The sequence below is a fragment of the Rhinolophus hipposideros genome (genome assembly GCF_964194185.1).
Source record: "Rhinolophus hipposideros genome assembly, chromosome: 13".
Lineage (NCBI taxonomy): Eukaryota > Metazoa > Chordata > Mammalia > Chiroptera > Rhinolophidae > Rhinolophus > Rhinolophus hipposideros.
Window position 1 is genome coordinate 58,295,779 of NC_138059.1, and position 19,949 is coordinate 58,315,727.

The following is a 19,949-nucleotide window of genomic DNA, read 5'->3' on the forward strand; positions in this document are numbered from 1 at the left end:
AGGGTAAGACCAAGAGAAATTTTGATAATTTTAAGATTTATTTTCATTAGCTATAATGAGTCACAAAAATTTTCTCAGCCAGTTATTTTCCCCTCAAATTCAACTGGATGGAATAACTAATTCTTCTGCCACCCCACAGCCTTGCCAACACTTGAACCCCATGACTTTTTTCAAGAAGTAGTTTACTTGTGTTTTTATTTGTATGTTTCCTTCCAATTTTTCATGACTCACAAATTTAAATTATCAGACTGTTGTAATGAGTAGAAACCAAAAAGCTTCTCTTTTCCGTGCTTTTCACTCTGTCCACCTCATAAAATCTTCAGAAAAACCACAAAAAAGCAACATATTTTAAAGGGAAGGCCTACAGTTTACCTGTGAGACTTTGTGGGGGAAAAATCTAATTTAATTTTAAAAATCCTTATCTAAGAGAGACATCAAGAAATCAAAGGTGGAGGGTCAGTTTAAAGGACAATGTTGTAATACGTTAGGAAAATGTGAACGTGGACTTAGGTAACAAGTATTGCAGCAGTGTGAAATTTCCTGAGCATGATAATTACATTGTGGTTAGGCTGGAGCACATCCCTGTTCTGAGGAAAAACATGCTGAAGAAGTCAGGGGTTAAGTATCATGATTTAACTTTCAAATGGGTCAGCAGCAAAATTAATAAACAGAAAATACAACGGCATCAATGTCTCAGCAACTGGTGAATCTAAATGATCTGTCTTATAAATGTCTTGAAGATTTGAATTTTTTCAAATTAAGAAGTTGGGAAAATACAGATTTCCAAGCCAATTCTTGTCCTAAAGAATCAGATAGTTGGTAAGGGCCAAGAATCTGAAATATTAAATCCCCTAGGTTCACTCATGACTGGGTTCTGGATAATTAAAAAAAAAGGAAAAATTTTAAACTTCAAGTTTTAAGGCTGCTTCTCAAGCTAATTAGAGAAATCTGAATATATGGAGTGCATTTAGATCATATTGTATCAGTTCAATTTCCCGGATTTGAGAACTCGGCGGTAGTGATGTCCGAGAATGTCCTTGTCCTTGGGAAGTACAGCCTGACCTACAGAGTGGGATTTCCGCTTCCCTCACTCTGGTCACTAGTATTGCTGATACTGAAGGAGATTCTTTGTCTGTCACATCATGCAGGCAACTCCCTCTGAGACTGCAAGCAATTAAAACACCAAACCCAAACAAAATACTACGCCTGCTTTAAAAAAAAAAATGAGTACTTCAAGCCTGGCCTAGCTTATCCCGAAGAGTGAGCTCATCTTGCAAAAGTGTGCTAACCCTGTTAAGGCCCACCTTCCTAAGCGGGCCATTCTTTTGCATAGTGTGTCTTTTTCTCTTCGTAGTATGTTTCCCGCGTAGCTCTGTGCCACACACAAATTTAATAAGCATTCACTGAGCAAGTCTCTCTTGCAGTTGACATCAACCCATTAATTCAGCAATCAGTGGGTACAGTCCTACTGTCAACTATGATTTAAACTATATCGTACGACCTGTGTTTTACCATTTTACGCACAGGGGGTTTTCGAAGATGCCGTTAAACACCTTGGTGAAGTAAGGAAAAATCACAAGATTGTATTCTGATCACTTAAGTCTACAAAGCTTATCAAAATGCATATTTTTTGTTTCTTTTAATAACCTGCACTTAGTAAACCTCTGGTGTCTCCTGGTGTTCGTGGCTTTTTTCTGAGTATTTAAAAATAATTGTTAATTCTAGAATTAGCCCAGATGGTGATGAGACATTGGTATATAGCTGCCCTGAGTCTACTTCTCTTTCCTTTAATAAAAATGAGCCATTTGTTCCTCAAGTGCCTTTGCCCCTCCTCTAATTTTACTGATTCCCCAAAGGTTAAGTTCCAGATAACTTTAGTTGGGGTTGTAGTTGTGGAAGCTTCAGCTCATTCAGTTTAGTCTTCGTCTCCCTACTCCTGGATCACACACACCTCATTCATTCAACGAACACTGACTGCTCTGCAGCCCATAGGATGGTGACCTTCCCGGAGGCTTTTAAAGAGAGCAAACAATATTTGACAAAATTCCCAATCTAGAAATACAAAGGAATTCCCCCAATCTGATAAAAAGCATCTACCAAACACCTAGAATTAATATTATACTTAATGATGAAATAACAAACACTTTGTCACTAAAATCAGGAACAAAGCTAGAGTGTCAACTCTCATCATTTCTATTCAGCCCTGTACTGGAGGTCCTAGATAGTGCAGTAAGGCAAGAAAAGAAATAAAAGGTACACAGGTTAGAAAAGAAGTAAGACTGTCTTTATTTGCAGGTGACATGATATTTATATAGAAAATCCCAAGGAATCCAGTTTTTAAAAACACTACTAGAATAAATGAATTTTGCAAAGTCACATGACATAAGGTACACGCATCAGTTCAATGTGCATACATGAAACAATAGGAAATGAAAATTTTTAAAATACCATATTAAATAACACTAAAAAGCGTAAATTAGAAAAATATTTAACAAAAACCATGTAAGATCTTAGTACTAAAAATTACAAAACAAGGCAGAAAGGTACTAAAGAACCTAAATAAATGAAGATGTATCACGCCATGGACTGTAAGACGTATCAGTAAGATGTCAATTCACCCAAACTTGTCTATACGTTCAATTGAACACTAATTATAAACCCTAGCATGCTTTAGTCTATAGAAATTGACAAGCTGATTCTAAAATACATACGGTTATACAATGGGCCTAGAATAGCCAGAGGTATCTTAAAAGGGACAACAAAGTTGGAAGATTCATACTGCCTGATTTTAAGATTTACTATATAGCTAGAGTGATCAAAAGTCTCTGGTAAAGGCCTAAGAACAAATAGGTAACAACAACAACATTAGAATAGAGAGCCCAGAAATAGACTTATAAGACACACACACACACACACACACACACATACACATATGTAGATATTATATTGTCATTTGATTTTTGACATCGGCACTTTAAGCAATCCTATGATGAAAGTCTTTTCAACAAATGGCACCAGACAACTGGATATCCATATGGCAAAACATAAAACTAATCCAAAGTTGATTTGAGATGGATCAGAGACCTAAACATAAAAACTAAGTCTATTAAACTTCTAGAAGAAAACACAGGAAGATAGCTTTGTGACCCAGGAAAAGGAAAAGCTTCTTAGACAAGATACAGAAAGCAAAAACCTTTAAAAATTAAATAAACATCAACATTAAAAATATTTGCTTTTCAAAAATACTATTAAAAAAATGAATAGGTAACCTATAGATTAGGAAAAATATTTGCAATACATATATCTGAAGAGAATTTCTACTCAGAATATTTAAAATGTACAGCTCAATAACAAAAGACAAAAAAAAGCAATAAAATATGGGCAAAAGAGATAAATGCAAACTTCACAAAAGAACATGTGTACAGCCAATAAGAACAAGAAAAAGTGTATGACGTCATTCATTAGTCATCAGAGAAACACAATTTTAAATTACGATGAGAAACCACTAAACAGCTACCAGAATGGCAAAAATTAAGAAAACTGACACCACCAAATGTTGGTACAGATGTAGAACAACTAGAATTACCACACATTGCTGGTGAGAGTGCAAAATACATTGTACAACCACTTTGGAAACAGTTTGGCAGGGTTTTTACAAAACTAAACGTGCCCCTACCCTACAAGCCAATAATTCCTCTCCTAGGTATTTGCTCAAGAGAAATGAGGACACGTGTCAACCAAAAAAACAAAACTCTTCTACAATAAAAGACTGGACACACGCAGTGTGCTATAGTCATTCAGTGGACTACTTGCCAATAAAAGGGAACATGGTGCTCGTACATGTAACATGGGTGAACCTCAAAAATACGCTGAGTGAAAGAAGCTTTACACCAAAAGTACTCACAAAATGAAGTTCTACGACAGACAATTATCAATTTATAGTGAGAAAATTAAGTACAGTAGTTGCCTCTGATAGCTGGGGTGGTGCATGGAACGGGCTTAAAAGAATTCTCTGGGGTGATGGGCATATTGTCTGTCTTAATAGGCTACCTGGATACATACATTTATAAATACTCTTTAAATCGTACACTATGATTTGTGCAATTCAACATATGAAAACATTACCTCAGGGGGGTAAAAACCATAAATGTTGAGCTCTAATGCATACATGTTTAGGGATGAGGTATACTCATGTCTACAACTTACTTTGAAATGCATAAAACAAGATTAATTGATGAATATGACATAAAGCAAACACATCAAATGTTAACCACTGTGACATTTAGGTGGTGGCGTCATTATACAATTCTTTTAACTTGGGTGCGTATTTTAATTTTTTCATAATAAAATGTTAGTTTCAAAAAAGGACCTAGAATAAAAGATGTATATGAAATAGAATAAAAGATGTGTATGAGTTTTGTATAAAATTATAAAAATGAATCATAACATTTAAATAAATAGGAAATTATACTATGTTCATGTATAGGAAGACACAGTACTATAAATGTGCATTTGTTCCAAATTGTTCTGTAAATTCAATACAAGGCCAGTCAAAATCCTGAAATATTTTTCATGAAACTTACTTGATAAGCAGATTCTAAAATGTATAATAAACCTGACGAGGAAAGGTCCCCAAACAGCAAGGACAATGGTGAAAAAGGCAGGCTAGAAGCACTTGCCCAATAGGATATGCTGCAGAGAGCAGCTGTGTGGGGTACTGCCCCTACATACCTGGAACAAAACAGAGCCAAACTTATTTATACACAACAGGTGACACTCAGCTTCATGTAGAAATAAGGCACTTCAACTAATGGTACAGGAAGCTTTCATTATCCACTCTTTAAAAATACTGAAGTAGATCCCTTCCTCACAGTGAACAGTAAGATCTACAGGTTCAGACGTCTCAATCTGCCGTTTAGACATATAAATGTGGAAAGGCAAAACTTAAGATATTTTAGAAGAAAACAGAACATTTCATGATTTCTGTGGTAGAAAGGATATCTTAAAACCCAAAAGCACAAAGTATAAAGTAGAAAATAAAAAAGTTATACTATTATTAAAAATCTAAAACTTCTGTTCAACAAAATATACCACAGAAAATGACAATGTGAATAATCAGACAGGCAGCAGTCCTTTACCACGAAACTTATCAAAAGGTTCAGAATATAGAAAGAAATTCTACAAATGAAAACTAAAACTACAAAATAAAATAGGCAAAACACATGAAGAGGCAATTCACAGAAAAGGAAACACAAATGGCTGTCATTAGTAAGCTGAATGGTGATCAGGAAAATGCAAATTTAAACCACAAAATACCACTTCACACCCACAAATTTGTAAATCCTAAACCTTACCGGTGTTGGAAATGAGGTTACAGCACAAAGGGAGCTCTACCCCTTGTGGGTGGGAGTGAAAAGTGATACAACCACTTTGGGGTTAAAAAAGAAAAAAGGCAGTATCTAGTGAAGGTTAATAATATGTGTTTGCTACGACCCAACAATTCCGATCCTGAATCCCGTGGTAGAACACACTTAGACGTGGACACCAGGGCATGGACAAGTAGAAGAGTGTTCGGGGTAGCGGAGTTTGAAAGAAAAATGAAATAAGCCAAGTGGTCATCAACAGAAGGATGGCCAACCAAAAGAGGCACATCACGCAGTGAAGGACAATATATATGAAAACGAAGACCAGAGTTTGGTAGAATCTCCAACAAATGGGGTCTAACTAGTATGCCAACCGTGAGCCTAGTCATAAAACGTTTAACATGTGTGAAACATGTATACATACATCTCTATACACTTAGGATACTTCCTAAGCAGCTTTCATATACATTGCTTTTAACATAGATATATTTCACATGAATGAATAGGTAATATATAACGTGCAGCATAACTTTACATTATGTATTATTTGTGTGTCTATATATTATAAAGAAATGCATGCGAATGGTTATCACAAAATGTACAGGAGTGGCTGGGAAGGGATAACACAGAAGAGAAACCAAGAATTTGGTGACATTTTATTTTTTCACTTGTATGGTGGCTACACGGGTATTCACTACATTACTCTCTATACCTATGTAAAATATTTCAAATAGAATTTTAAAGAGAAGTACATAGAAATATTTACATTCTAGTTAGAAGAGATGGCTCACTGTCAAACAGCATGAAATAATTTATAAAACGCAGTAAGTGACAAATATCTTATTAGAGCTGATTTAATTCAAAGAATGGAAAAGTGAAATTAAATGCTATTCTTTCAACAAACATTAACAACACACATTTTATTTTCATGTAAGAAAAAATGTTAACTGCTCCTAAATAAAATTTACATGTGAACTTAACACCAAAAAGTCTTTTCAGTATACCAGTTCAGGAAAATTGAAATTAAAAACAGGGTGTAAAAGACAGGAGGGAAATTGTGCATGTTAGCAGTATAATAAACAAAAAACAGAAGTTCGAGACAGGCTAGGGACAGGCCAGAACAAAACAGCAGTGACCCTGCAACACAGAATGCCAGAAAAGGTTGCCAAACATGCAGACATACAATATGAGAAAAGGCAGTTACACAAGTCTGGTTATGGACTAAAATGATTTTATCAAACAATATGCTCTCACTTTAAAATTAAGACTGATGCTTGCTGGCTTCTGTACAGAATGAGTCACTGGGTTAAATCTGCAGGCAAATTTGTGGGAGAGAAGTGCTGGCCTTTCTCCAAGTACAGAGATAGTGGCGTCCACTCTGCTGTAACTGGACACCCCTCCTCCACCATCCCCAGCCCCATTTCATTCGTGAACCCTAAACTAGAGCACAGAAAGCATCTAGGACAGATGATCACAGTCATATTGCACCCAGAACTACCAGGCAAGCCACCTGGATCTCACAGGGGGTCAAAGAACAGCCCAGACTCTGCAAACGATTTCAGTTAACTATTTTAAAAAAGATTTACTCACCAAATGAGCTCAAAATTTCCTTTGAGTCAGGTTATCTATAGTAAATTTGTCTTCATGTGTCATCAATCTAATCAGAACTAAATTATATTCAGTGATTTGCCATTAAAAGATAACCATATCAGCCAAAAGTAACCAAGATACATCCCTGAAAAACAAATATCAAATGCAAACCAAATGTCTGAAGCACCGAACAGCAGGAAAATAAATAAAAATTTTAAATGATGACTAACAAGAAAATATTACCTTGGCTCCCAGCACTACCAGAAGAGAAGAAAGTCAAAAGGCAAAAGCTCTGGGCTCCAGAATATACCCTTACAGAGGCACACATGGAAGAAAAGGAAGAAATGAACATCCTAATCTCTAGTCCTCTAATAAAATGGCCAGAACTGTAGGACAGAACCAGACGTGTGTCCACCCCAGACAGACAGAGACCCATGCATGCAGTGCTAAGTGGACCTTGGTCAGCAGACACCAAAAACATGTCTCCCAACAGAGAGATGGCTGAGACTTTTCCCAAAGATTTTGGTAAATTGTAGACAGGTTTTATGTACACACAAGTTTCATTTAGGGAACTGAAAGAAAAAAAAATTGTCTCTTGGTACAGAATGAAGTCAAACCACTTAGGAGAGGCAGAAGTATCCACGACACAAACTAAGTTGCATATTTTCACATTAAAAAGTGTGCTGGAAGAGCATCAAAAGACTAAAATGTATCTGAGCTCCAGTAAAATAAAACAGTGTTACAGACCTCAGAGGGATTAGGGAATAAATGAGTAACTTGAAGGCTGATAAGCAACTGGGATACTTACACCCCCAGAGGGAAACAGAAATGTGTCAAGTAGTACTCAAAGCCACAGTATAAAAACAACCTCTAGAACATCCATTTTATTTAAAACAAAGATGCTACAGAATATAAAATAACAAAAATGATTTTTTCACAGTATATCATCTAAAAATTTCAAGCATGCAACAAATGGCCTGCTCTATATCCTTATATTCTCCAAAGTTTTACACCCATCCTTATATTAGAAGTACTTTAATGAAAACACCTCAGAAACAGGAAGGCATGTAAAATTGGTTTTTAGGGCTATCACAACTCTGAAAGGAGAGAATAATTCTTCCCATTGGAGGAGATCGAGATTAGAGATTTTGAGTCACTTACCATAGGTTTTTTGTAAATAGATAACGAATCAGGTCAAGAGACTCTCCCAAACCACACTGCATTTCCAGAGGAAAAAAAAAAAAGTTTATTCTATTGGGACTGGAGAGCTCAGGGGTTAATCTCCGATACTAACTAAAAATAGGGTGGATGGCCCACATGAGCCTTCATCAGTTACTCAGTCGGTAATTAGCTGAAAATGAAAACCTCTCATTTTCTAGTAATCTCTCAGAGATACAGGATTGTAAAACAAGACTTAAATATAAATCTTCCCTTTCATTTCCTAAGCCCAATACAGGTTAATATGTTTAGTCAGAACATTTTTTAGCATTTGGTATATGATCTGGCCAAATGGACAAAATGTTGTTCCAGTGAACCCAAAATAACGCACAGTTCTTGTAGGAAGAATTATGGCCTTCCTATCTTATCATTTTAGGACTAAAGGAGGATTAAGCAAATGGCCCTAACCGATAGTGGGTTAAAGAAAGGGAATTTCACCAAGGCCTCTTCATTCAAGGAAGCCAGAAATCAATCAGCAGTGCATTGTATTCGTTAGTTACGAAGTAGTCGCAGAGATACTAAAAGTAGAAGGAAAAAAGTTTTAAATGATTAATACCCATCAAATGAAACTTATACATGAATATGTATAAATTTCACAGGTAGTGTATGAATGCGTTTAATTCTATTAATATATAAAAGGAGCCAGAATAAATAAGACTCCTGTGGACAAACACTATTAAATTTCAAAACCGACTGTTGGAGACTTTGAGAGAAGTGGCTATGACTTTGTAAGTAGTTGTCTATCAGTACTTTTGAGTATGTACAGAGCTGATTAAATAAAAAACTAATTGGTGTTACATAATCTGAAGCTTCAAATTAAAGGAGGAAATAGTGTTCTACAGTGACACCTACCGGTAAAGTGCCATAGGAGCCGAACGATCCTATTAAACAGAGTTCTGTCCCTGTAGCATGTTAGAAGGTAGGGGAAAGACTGAACGATACAAAAGGAAAAAGGGAAACAAACAAAAGCATTCACAAACCAGTGTCTGTGTGCTACAAAATTTAAGCCCAAAAGTACATCATGATTTTGAAATCAATAAATCTGAAAGCAGTTTGTTTTCTCTGGCCGCAATTGGCCATACAAATTGAATTTTTTAATATGCAAGTTAAAGAAAGGTAATATGTCCAATTGACTCATGTTTCTTTTATATTTTAAATAGTAAAACTTGAATGAGGTAAAACAGCTCTGCAAGAAACTAGAAAGTTTACCACTTTTCAATTTAAGTTGACTAAAATGAAAAGCAGGCACTTGCTTTAAAAATCTGTTACATAAATCCCCCGAGTTTAAGTTTCCAAAAAACACTTTTCAACAAAATGACCACCAAGATAAACAAAAGGCCAAATAACCACCTTTTCCCTAAAATGCATGCCTCAAAGGACTGGGTCCTTTTTACCCCATACTTTTCTACAATTGAAGCAATAATGTTTAAAGTGACCAATATCATCAGCTTCAGACTCTCAATGTAAAATATCTCAAAAAACTTACTATTTGAGACATGTACTTCTTAAACTAAGATTTTCAAATGTACTATTTCCAATGTAATTTTAGCCAAAGGACATTTAATTGGTGATATGACAAAAGCACACTTTTCCTAAATATCTAGCTGTAGTGTGCCATGGAGCCAGAAGGAAACTTAAATAATCTACTTCGACTCCAAGACTCTCACAAAATCTTACAAATTAGACAACCTAAAATTCAAGTAGGATGGTACAATGGATACATGACAGAAAACCTGGGTTGTCGTCTTGGATCTTAACTACGTGGGTTTCCAAGACTCACACAGTCTTTAACAAACTAGGAGGGAAGAAAATGAGCCTCCCACTAATGCCACTGCTAAAATGTCTTCAGTTCCATGATTTCCCAGCAGACAGGAATGGTTTGGGCCATCGATGTCTATATTTCAATGACGCAACAAGAGAAGTTGGCTTTATCTTTCAGGTATATCCTTCTACAAGCAAACAATATTAAATAGAATCACTGTCACAGTGCCGCATAACTGTTTATGACTGAAACAATCTTCATTTCCATCTCCAGTGCCTTCTACCTGGCACACAGTCAGAACTCAATATTCACTGAAAAAAAATAGCCGTGGAAAAACAATACTCATTATGTAACATGGAAGATTTCAATACCAACTCTACAAATGCTTTGGGGTTTTTTGTTTTGTTTTGTAATACAGGTGCTTTTTTTATATATATATTCTCTTTTACACATGTCTGTTTCATGACAATTAAGGAATCAATGTGTAAAATGCTTAAAAGGCTATATAGATCTTCAAATATGGACAGAACTTGCTGTAAAATGCCTGAATATGAAAGTCGGAATACATTCATTTAGGTCATAACATTTCCTAAAGTTATTACCTGCCTGTTAAAACTGGTTCAGTTATTGAATCACTGGGGGTGGCAACACAATACATACACATTTCCTAATACTTATTACCAATAACAGGCCATATAAAGTGGCTTCCTCAGATGCAATCAGTCCTCTCATGATCAAAAAGGATAAGATGGAACAAAGATATGCTTCACTTGTAAACAGCTACAGAAAACTAGAAAACAATGAATATCAAAGCCTTGTTCACCAGCTTTCTGTTGGTGCTTAACCAGCATATTGTGTCTTCTCATTTAGAAGCTATAAAAAATGTAGCCAGATCTGCCTGGGCCAGTTCATCTACTCATTTGCCTGTTTAAGTCATCTACTGGTATTTAAGGACTAGTGACAAAGGACGACAAACTTTTTATGTTAAAGGTGAATTAATAGGCTCACTTTGAACTTCAAACTTTTTCCATTGACAATACAAATATTGGTTGTCAGAATGTAAATTTGTGCAATGATTTTAACTGCACTCCTTTCACCATTTAAATGTATTCATTCATTCACTAATCAAATATTTATTGAGCACCTACTAAGGGCCAGGGTCATTCTAGGAGTTGTGAACAGGCGTGAACAAGAGGAAGAAGCAGGAAGGCAATACACACAAAAATAAATAAATAAGATAATTTCGGATACTGATAAGTGCTATAAACCAATAGTTGTTTGAAGCAGTACTATGGTTATCTATTTTATTTTCTGGATAAGTATAAATACAGTGCACGTAGACCTCAGGAAACAAAAGGAGTCTAAATCATTTCAAATGATCATTTTAAAAAAGAAAGTTTACACTCACATTCAGTACACACGTGTACAGCAGTTCCAATACCCTATGAGTCAAAGGAAGTATAAAAGAAACCGAGAACCACTGAAATATGAGATGAAACAGATTTAAAACATATGCTCTCTCTCTTTGCTGGGTAAGTACAGGGAGGAGAAAGGTAAATATCCAATAGATTTTTTTTTTTTAAAGAAAAGACAGTAATAGAGAAGCTTGCCCAGTATTCTATAGTATTCCGTGATACTTTAAAGGCAATTGCAACGCACGTTAAGAAAGCTACATAAAGCCAACAATATTTAAAATAATTTCCAAGAACATTCAGATCACTCCCCGCACGCACACCCCACACTGCGCATAGATTATCCTTTGATAATTGCTCTTAAAAGCGGCTGCTCTGGCAGGAACTTATTTTCTCCGACTTAGGCTCATTGTAGACTCCCCAAAATAGGAAAGGAAAAGGTAAACCGTTGCTCTTACTCCCGTCTTCAATCTCAGGGAAAGCCAAGAAAGTCCGCTGCGCCCTGCAGGTGAGGGACCAGCCGAGACGGGGCTCCCCGGCGTGACAGCCCCGAGGCGGCGGACCCCGCGCCTCCGGGCCCTCCAGCCCGCCTGCCAGGCCCACCCAACGCGGCCTCCGCCCGCGCCCAGAGGAGGACCGACACAGAGGATGCAGGAGACGCGCGGCGGCACCTGGGGACAGGGGACCGCGTCGCCCGCCGCGCGGACCCAACCCCGGCCCCAGACCCCTCCCCCAGGGTGCCTCTGACCTCTCCGGGCCCCGGGGCTGCTGCTGCCGCCACTGCTGCTGCCGGAGCCGCCGCCGCTGCTGCTGCTGCTGCTGCTGTTGCTGCTGCCGCCGCCGCCCTTGGCATTCTTGCGCGGGGCCATCTCGCGCACCGCGGGAGCCGGCGAGGGGTGGGGGCGTCCCTCGGAGCGTGGGAGACACCGGGCCTCCGGGACCGCTGACGGCGGCGGGCGCTGCAGCGGATGCGGGCCGCGGCTCCAGCAGCGGCGCCCGTTTCCAGCACCTCCCGCCGCGCCTCCGAGGACTTTGGCCCGCGTGCCGGCTGCGCGCGCCCAGCCCTGGCGAGCGCCGAGCCTGCGATCCGTCCCGAGGCGAGAGCGCGCGGCTAGCCGGCCCTCGCGGCCACGCCCCTTCCCGGCCGAGCCCGCCTCCTGGGTCCCCCACTGCCCGCAGAAGGCTGAGTGACGGCGTTCGAACCAATCACAAGGGCTTCTGCGAGGGGGTGGAACTCGGCCACGGTTCTCCGCCTCCTGCAGACTCGGGGCTGTTCTCCCACCACGCAGCCGCCTGTGAGAGCGAGCCGCTTTCGACTTTCCAATCTGTCCTAGTCCTTTGGAACGTGGCAAACGTGGAAGCCGAGAGGGCTCTCGCGAGCGTTGGAGGAGCCCGCACGGTCGGGACGGGGCGGGGGGCGGGGCGCGGGGGCGGGGCGGGCGGACACGTGTGCGGAGCCCCGCCTGAGCGCGCCGCCTCTTGGCCCTTTCCTGGGACTTTTGTCCGTGTGCCGCTTCCCTAGGCACGGAATTCAATCCCTCTTCTTGCGAAACAGATGTGCTTCTTGCTGGTATGACTATTGAGACCTTTCTGAAACGGTGATGTTAGGAGTAGTTCGATGCTTAAGCCACACGGAGTTGATCGACTAGGTTTTAAAGCACGACTTCATTTCGTGTGTGCCATCCGTATTTCCGGAGAATCTTAGTTAAGAGGTGCAAATGTAAATGTAAAACAAAAAGTTCATTTTCTTGTACTGGAGGACACCCTGTAACGGAAATCTCCACCTGCGGAGCTAGGTCTCCACGCCTCTTTCTCTGAGGCTCCCACCGTGGGTTCCCTGTGAAGTCGCAGTTTCTGAACCTGGGCTTCCTCTGAATTCTGCACGCGATCTGAAACATCTCTGGACCGGTGGATGAACCAGACAGGGATTTGAAGTCAGGGACGTCATTTTCATCGTTGTGTCCCTCACTGCCAACACAGTGCTTGGTGCGTCACAAGCAAGCAAGAAATGTTTGTTGATTTGATACATTTCTGGCAACTTCTTAAGACCTTCCCCCAATTCTTGACCGCGTTTCAGAGCACCCCCTGGGAATGTCTGCAAGAGGGCACAGGACCCAGAGACAGTGGTTGCCGTGTGACATCTTGTTTTATTCCTCTTCTCCGGCTGTGCAGCCCCATGGCCACATCCCTGAGGTACCCCACCTTTTCTGCTGGGAATGGTCAGCCCGATGCTGCCGGGCACTGCCTCGTGACGCACGGAAGCCCACTGAGGGTGGGTCGTGTTGCATAATGGAAAGAAAGGCTCTCCTTTATGTGAAATGATGTTAGATAGTTACCAAGATAAAGCAGGAGCAGGGAAGCTCGTAGGGTTTTTACTGAAGCAGCTCTTTGTTTTTATCTTATGACGTCTTCTGCCTCCACACATCTTTTCTCCATCCTGCCCGTCATATTATTTCAATGGTGGGCAGAGAGGAGGACCTGGTCTAAGAGATAAATGTAAGTGATAGTACTTACTATAAAATAATAATGAGAGCTAAGTGGAGAAAAAAAACATGTTCAAGATATTTGAATTCTTAAGTTCTCACAAAACCCTGTTATTGTGTCCATTCTTAGGGATGAGGTTAAACAAAGTAATCTGACTCCAGAATTGATGGTCTAAATTTTCTTTCCAGGATACGGTTAGGGTTTGAGCAAATAATGTCTAACCTGACTGCTTCTTCTCCTAGCAGATGTCTCCCTGGCGTCTCATTGGTCCTGCCTGTGAACATAGGTCTGAAGCCTGATGGTGTGTGCTTAGCAAAGTCCACCTCCTTGAGGAAATCAAGTTTCTTTGATAACTAATTCCAAAATGCCATGAAGGGATGTTTTGGTTCTTCATTTCCAAAAAACAAATCTAGTAACATTGAGGAGGTACACTGCTATGTATGGTAATCAGTACCAAGCCAAAACAGAGGCACAGGAATTTAGGGGTTACCTGACTTCCTCCTTGTATCACAAAGAAACAACTAAAATAACACTTATACATTCAGTGTCACACAATAAAGTTGATAACAATCTTTATGGCATCAGATACTCTTGACTATGTATACAATTTAGTTTCAGGGACAAAATTTCCCCAAGCTATGCATCAATATTATACATTTTACATCTGTTTACACTTCCCTCTTTGTGAGCATTAAAAACACAAAGCTTACCTTGGATGCATAAACTTCTTCACATAGGTCCTTTACTCAGCAGGGAAGTTAGGGAGTCAGAGTATCTTTGAAGTTAAACAAAAGGTCAAATATCGCTTGTTAGCCTAACCTCATTTTTGTGATTTCTAAGTAAGTTATGATTGAATCCTTGGTGAAGCAATGTGAAAAGGATCACAAAGATAAAACTTAACTAGGACAATCTGTTAAAATACTAATTTAATAGAGCTTTTGAACTGGGCCAAATGTGCCTTTCAGATATTTCCATAAACTTTCCATTGGCTTCACTGGGATTTGCAAGTGAGAACTTGAGGACAAGATTTGTCCTAGTTTTTTTTTTCTCCCCCTTGTGTTGACCCTTCACAACCTCCAGTCAAATGCTTTTCAAAATAGATATTTCTGGACTTAATTATACCTACTAGAACACTTTTAAAGTTGCATTTTAACCTGCTTCCTAGAAAGTGCTTCTCATACACATGCAGTCTTCTTAATGTAAAATGTTATTATTGCAAACTGAAAATGAGTATTTCCTCATCTTTATTTACCATAGTCAATACTGCCACAATGGCAAAAAAAAAAAAAAAAAAAAAAATTCAACTGGTCATGATTCGATTGTATGTTTTCATTTTACATTAATGTTGCAGTGAAGGCTATCCTGGTAAGTACAAGAGCACTCTTAAGGTATTCCGTATTCGAAGCGTTCTCAAAGCAATTATTCTTGTGTGAGTTATATCTCAACTAGTAAATGAACTGTCATTTTAACCAAACAGCTAGACTTTATATTACCGTAGAAAAAATAACCCTGGCTGGTATCTACATTGTAAATATATAGAGTGAACTTATATGAGCAGAAGTGATTTTAAATCTGGTCAAATATTTCTGGTCAGTAATATTGTGTTGTAATATGAAAAAATAATCTCAAAACACTAGCTAAGAAAACTGTCATTTTTCTTTTCTCATTCCAATTATCTACATTTTTTAAAAAATCAGTATTGGTTTTTCTTAGTGCCAAATTTTCTTCCTAATAAATAGCATTTAACTAATGGTTATTGCTAGGTCTTAAATTTCTGAGAATAGGGAACTAATAGAATTGATTCTTTTTAAGTCTCAAACTTAATACCAGAAAAAACCTTAAGCAGGGAGAAAAAGTCAAATAATTAGAATAACAACTGATTACAGGCATGGCAAGTCTGTGTAATAGAAATGAAATATTAATGTGATTTAGAAATCTTTAGAAAGTAATAATTAGAAAAGAAAAAGATGTGGAGGAATCTCAAGGATTCAATTGTTTAAAGGATAATAATTTTACTTAAATTAAATTTGCCTTAAGGATCTAATGTGTGTGTGTGTGTGTAAAGTAATAATTTCTATGTCTTTTATGAAAACAACCATTCTTTTTAGGTGGAAACACATCCCTGATCCAGATAAAAGTGTCCTGAAACCAGTTTCTAGGATCCTCCAGTTTAAGTCTAAAGATATAAAGCAGATGCATTTGCCTTGCAACAAATAGTTTTACTACATTCTGCAAAATTGAATCCATTAGTAAACTTGACTCCTTGGTAGTTGATGAGGAATCATACATACCCTACATAACTTAGTATTGATTCAGCCCTTTTTACACTATCATTTGACTTGAATCTATTCTGCAGTTTCATAAGCACATGACAAACATTACTGAACCCATACCAAAAAATAAAAAATCTTAAGAGACTTTGCCAATGAACTGGCTACCATGGAAAATAGGGAGGGTCTCCTTGTATAATGGCAACAGGCCTAAAGACCACTGCTAATATATTTGAAATTCTAAATGTTTCTTTACTTTAAGAAGTATAATATTCATTACTTTTAAAAATTGTGTAGTGTTGTATTGTGGCTATAAACTGGTAGTCCTGAATGTTTCATAATTCTTCATGGAAATGTTACAATGCTGATTTCATCACTTGTGAAATCATTTCTCTGTTGTTGGGTCCCTTCGAGCCGGAGACAGATACCAACACCCTAGATCATCACTGAAGCTACGCTTTCCACCACCAGAGAGCCTATTAATCCAGAAAGTCTCTGTGGAAATCATTTCTAAGCAGCTGTCTCACAAATTATATGATTCTATTTTCTCTACCTCTTTTTGGTATCCACACTGCGCTTAGTCTCTCTAGCACCAACACAAAAGAAGAATTGAGGAATCCAGCTGCCAAAAGGTATCCTCAGAGAAGCAATTGTGTAAAAGTGCAGAAGTGCTGAGTGTTTAGACCTATCCCAAGAGATTGTTTTTAAAAAAATGCACTCATTCCAAATTCCAGAAAACTGAAATGAAATGTGAAAGGCTTGCTATTGTGCTTGGGCTTATGCAAAAGTAAACTAAGCCATAAACAATATTTTTAGGAAAAGATGTGCAGGCTACAGACAAGGGTGTAGACTGCCAACAGCCTCATCTATGTATGCCCGGTGCACTTGGTGGTGTCCAGCACAGAGGAGGTATTCATAAATGTTTTCACCTTAGGCTCTTTGCACTTGCGCTTCTTCTGCCTGGCGAATGCTATTGTCAGGCAGTCCTGTGAGTCACAGGACTCTTGTCACCCTGTCAATTTATTCCCAAGCCCTTCCGTACCTCTCAAGCTGAAATGTTCTGGATGAACACTCTATGCGTAGGTATGAAATGCTTAACCATTAAACTGGGAAGCTCCTTGTACCAGGTTTGACAATTAAGTTCTGGAACTTAATTGTAACCTTTTTTAATATCAGAGGTATTATTCATTAACAATTTGTACCAACTGGACAAAGAATTAACCAAGTTTATTATTTGGAAGTGCTGAAAGGCTGCATGAAAAAGTTAGACAGCCTGAACTTTTTGCCAACAATTCATGGCTCTTGCATCACGACAATGCACCAGCTCACAAGGCACTGTCTGTGAGTAAACAAATTTCAGCCAGTATATAAATAACTGTATTTTCAGCCAGTAAACAAATAACTGTATTGGAACACCCTCCCTACTCACCTGATCAGGCCCCCAATGACTTCTTTCTTTATCCAAAGATAAAGGAAATATTGAAAGGAAAACATTTTGATTACATTCAGGACATCAAGGATAATAGAACGACAGTTCTGATGGCCATTCCAGAAAAAGAGTTCGAAAATTGCATTGAAGGGTGGACTAGGTGCTGGCATCGGTGCATAGCTTCCCAAGGGAAGTACTTCGAAGGTGACCATAGTGATATTCAGCAATGAGATATGCAGCACTTTTTCTAGGATTAGTTCTCGAACTTAATTGACCGACCTCATATTTGTAAGGTAAGGGCTTATATTTGATAGTAATGCAAAAATAAAGAGAAAAGAAAAAGAAATATAAAATCAATGTGTTTTTGACAAAAGGGGAGATCTTTTCAAGTAGCACACATCTTAAAATTTTAATTATTTTCTTAAAAATAGGAAGAGATAACCATTTAACATTTTTCTCATCATAGAACTTAACCCGTGAGTAGCTAAAGTAAGAAATTAAAAAGCAAGCATGGGAAGAGAAGGAACCACTCACTGTATGAATCTTTGCTGTAATCAGTTGGGAAACATGGTAGCCTGCGGTAGAGAAGGACATTCCATGAATACCTACTAAAGATGTGAAATCTGATCAATTATAAACAGATTAAACCAACAACTGTCTACCATTAGAATCTCAAAATAGCGGTGTAACTTCCAAATCCGATCAGCATGGGACAGAGAAGAGAATCTGTAAATGATATAAAAGTAGGATGGGAAACAAAACAATTAATTTCATTAGCTAGGTATGCCTGGGTCTTTTTTTGTTGTTATTCTGTTTTTGTTTTTTTTTTCTATTTCCAACTTAGGAGATGTTGGGCCTAACACCAGAATTGTGCTCAATATTGTTATTTTCACTTAGTTAGACCTGAGTGCCGGTACATTAAGAATTTGATAAATTTCACATAGGTCATTGTATACTGTCAATTCAGGTTTCATCTTATCTTTAAAAAATAAAGAAAAAGAAAAAGAAAGCCAAGGCTCAAGGATCATTTTAAATATTAAAGATGTATAACTAAACTCATTAGACTTCAAATTCAGGTTCTCAGAAGGAGCAGATCTTATGAGCAACTCTCACTGAATTATTCTTATTCATGTCCAGTTCCCGTTTGTGTACACAGTATGACACATAACATAGGCATTTAGAGGAGGGTTGACCATCATTACCAAGCACTGGGATGTGTTCCTTACTCTTTTATCATTGCTTGCCTCTAATCATCAAGGAAAAATGTATGAGGTACCTCTGTCCCACCCTTCTGCTATTCTCTCATGACTTTCTCCCTTGAAAACTGCCCCATTTCACCCCTGTACATGTGTTGGGCACAAAGGATAAGGGGAGAATGCAGAGTGTGGAAGCCTGCTGGCCCCTTCTACCCCGGCTCTTTCTCCCTGGTCTGTCAACAATGCAAGCCTAAATCATTTCAGCTTGGGAGATCCTGTGGACTCAGACCTAAAAACATTTCCCATGGCTGAGGCTTAGAAAGCAGGTGAAAAGTCCTAGAGTTGTTGGGAAGACTCTGTACCAGTCAACAGAATGCCCTCTTTCCTCCCATCCCCATACTTAGTTAGGACTCTCAGTAAAAATGCAAGCTGTGAGGGTGGAAGAATGGCAGATTCAGCATGACTGGCAAAAACTTGGCCTGCCTTTGGCCCTGACCCCATGCCAGGGATCCCAGCCAAAATAACTTACTTTTGGGAGTCGGGGGTGGGAAGACCTTGCCAGCAGGCAAGAGTGCAGGACCTGCAAGGGAAGCATGACTGGCACAAACCATCTCTGTGGAGACCATGGCTTTCCCTAAGACAAGCACAGTGATGCTCTCGGAAGTGCTCACTCCAGACTCAGTTATTCCAGCAGGAGTAGACAGGGGTCCCTTGCAGTTGCTATAACCCGATGTTGATATAGTTAGAGGAAGAACTCCATGTTACCCCTCTGTTCCCATCTCAGCACTCACCACAGGGCCCTACATAGAATAGGCTGGCCCCTGGTCATCACTGCTGGCTAATGGACTAATTCTTTATGATACCAAAAGATTGCCTGACCCAAAAACATTACCAGTCCACAAGGCCATGTTCTGGGGCTGTTCTGAATGCTCTCCAGTTGTTTTCCAGATGGCTAAAAGCTGAAGCAATAACCAAGAGAAGGAAGTGGCATTTCCCCACCTTCCCTGGCATTGGTCCTGTGATGGTGACTGATACGGGGCTTCCCCTCACTCTGACTCTCCCCTGCCATGTGTTTACTTTTTTATCGCTAACTCCTCCCACTCAGGCATCTCCAATACAGTCTGAAAAGAATCTCCAGAGGTCCATGCCTCAATCTGTGGCTTTTTGGGCTGCTGCCCCTATCGATCCCTTTCTTCTAAAGTAACAGGGAGCAGAACCAGAGAAC

At 39.0% G+C, this 19,949-nt stretch overlaps 1 protein-coding gene across 5 annotated transcripts in view; it reads right to left on the bottom strand.

Moving 5' to 3' along the window:
• The window catches only part of ASPH (aspartate beta-hydroxylase), a 192,461-nt gene extending 179,775 nt beyond the window's left edge, over positions 1-12,686 (bottom strand). For 2 of the 5 annotated variants that reach the window (XM_081069791.1, XM_081069796.1), the window contains exon 1: positions 12,094-12,686. In XM_081069791.1, the coding sequence (XP_080925917.1) occupies positions 12,094-12,214 (121 nt within the window). In that variant the 5' untranslated portion in view covers positions 12,215-12,686. The remainder of the gene's footprint in view (positions 1-12,093) is intronic. The other 3 variants (XM_081069790.1, XM_081069793.1, XM_081069798.1) reach the window with 3 other exon arrangements.
• Between the last annotated feature and the right edge of the window lie 7,263 nt (positions 12,687-19,949).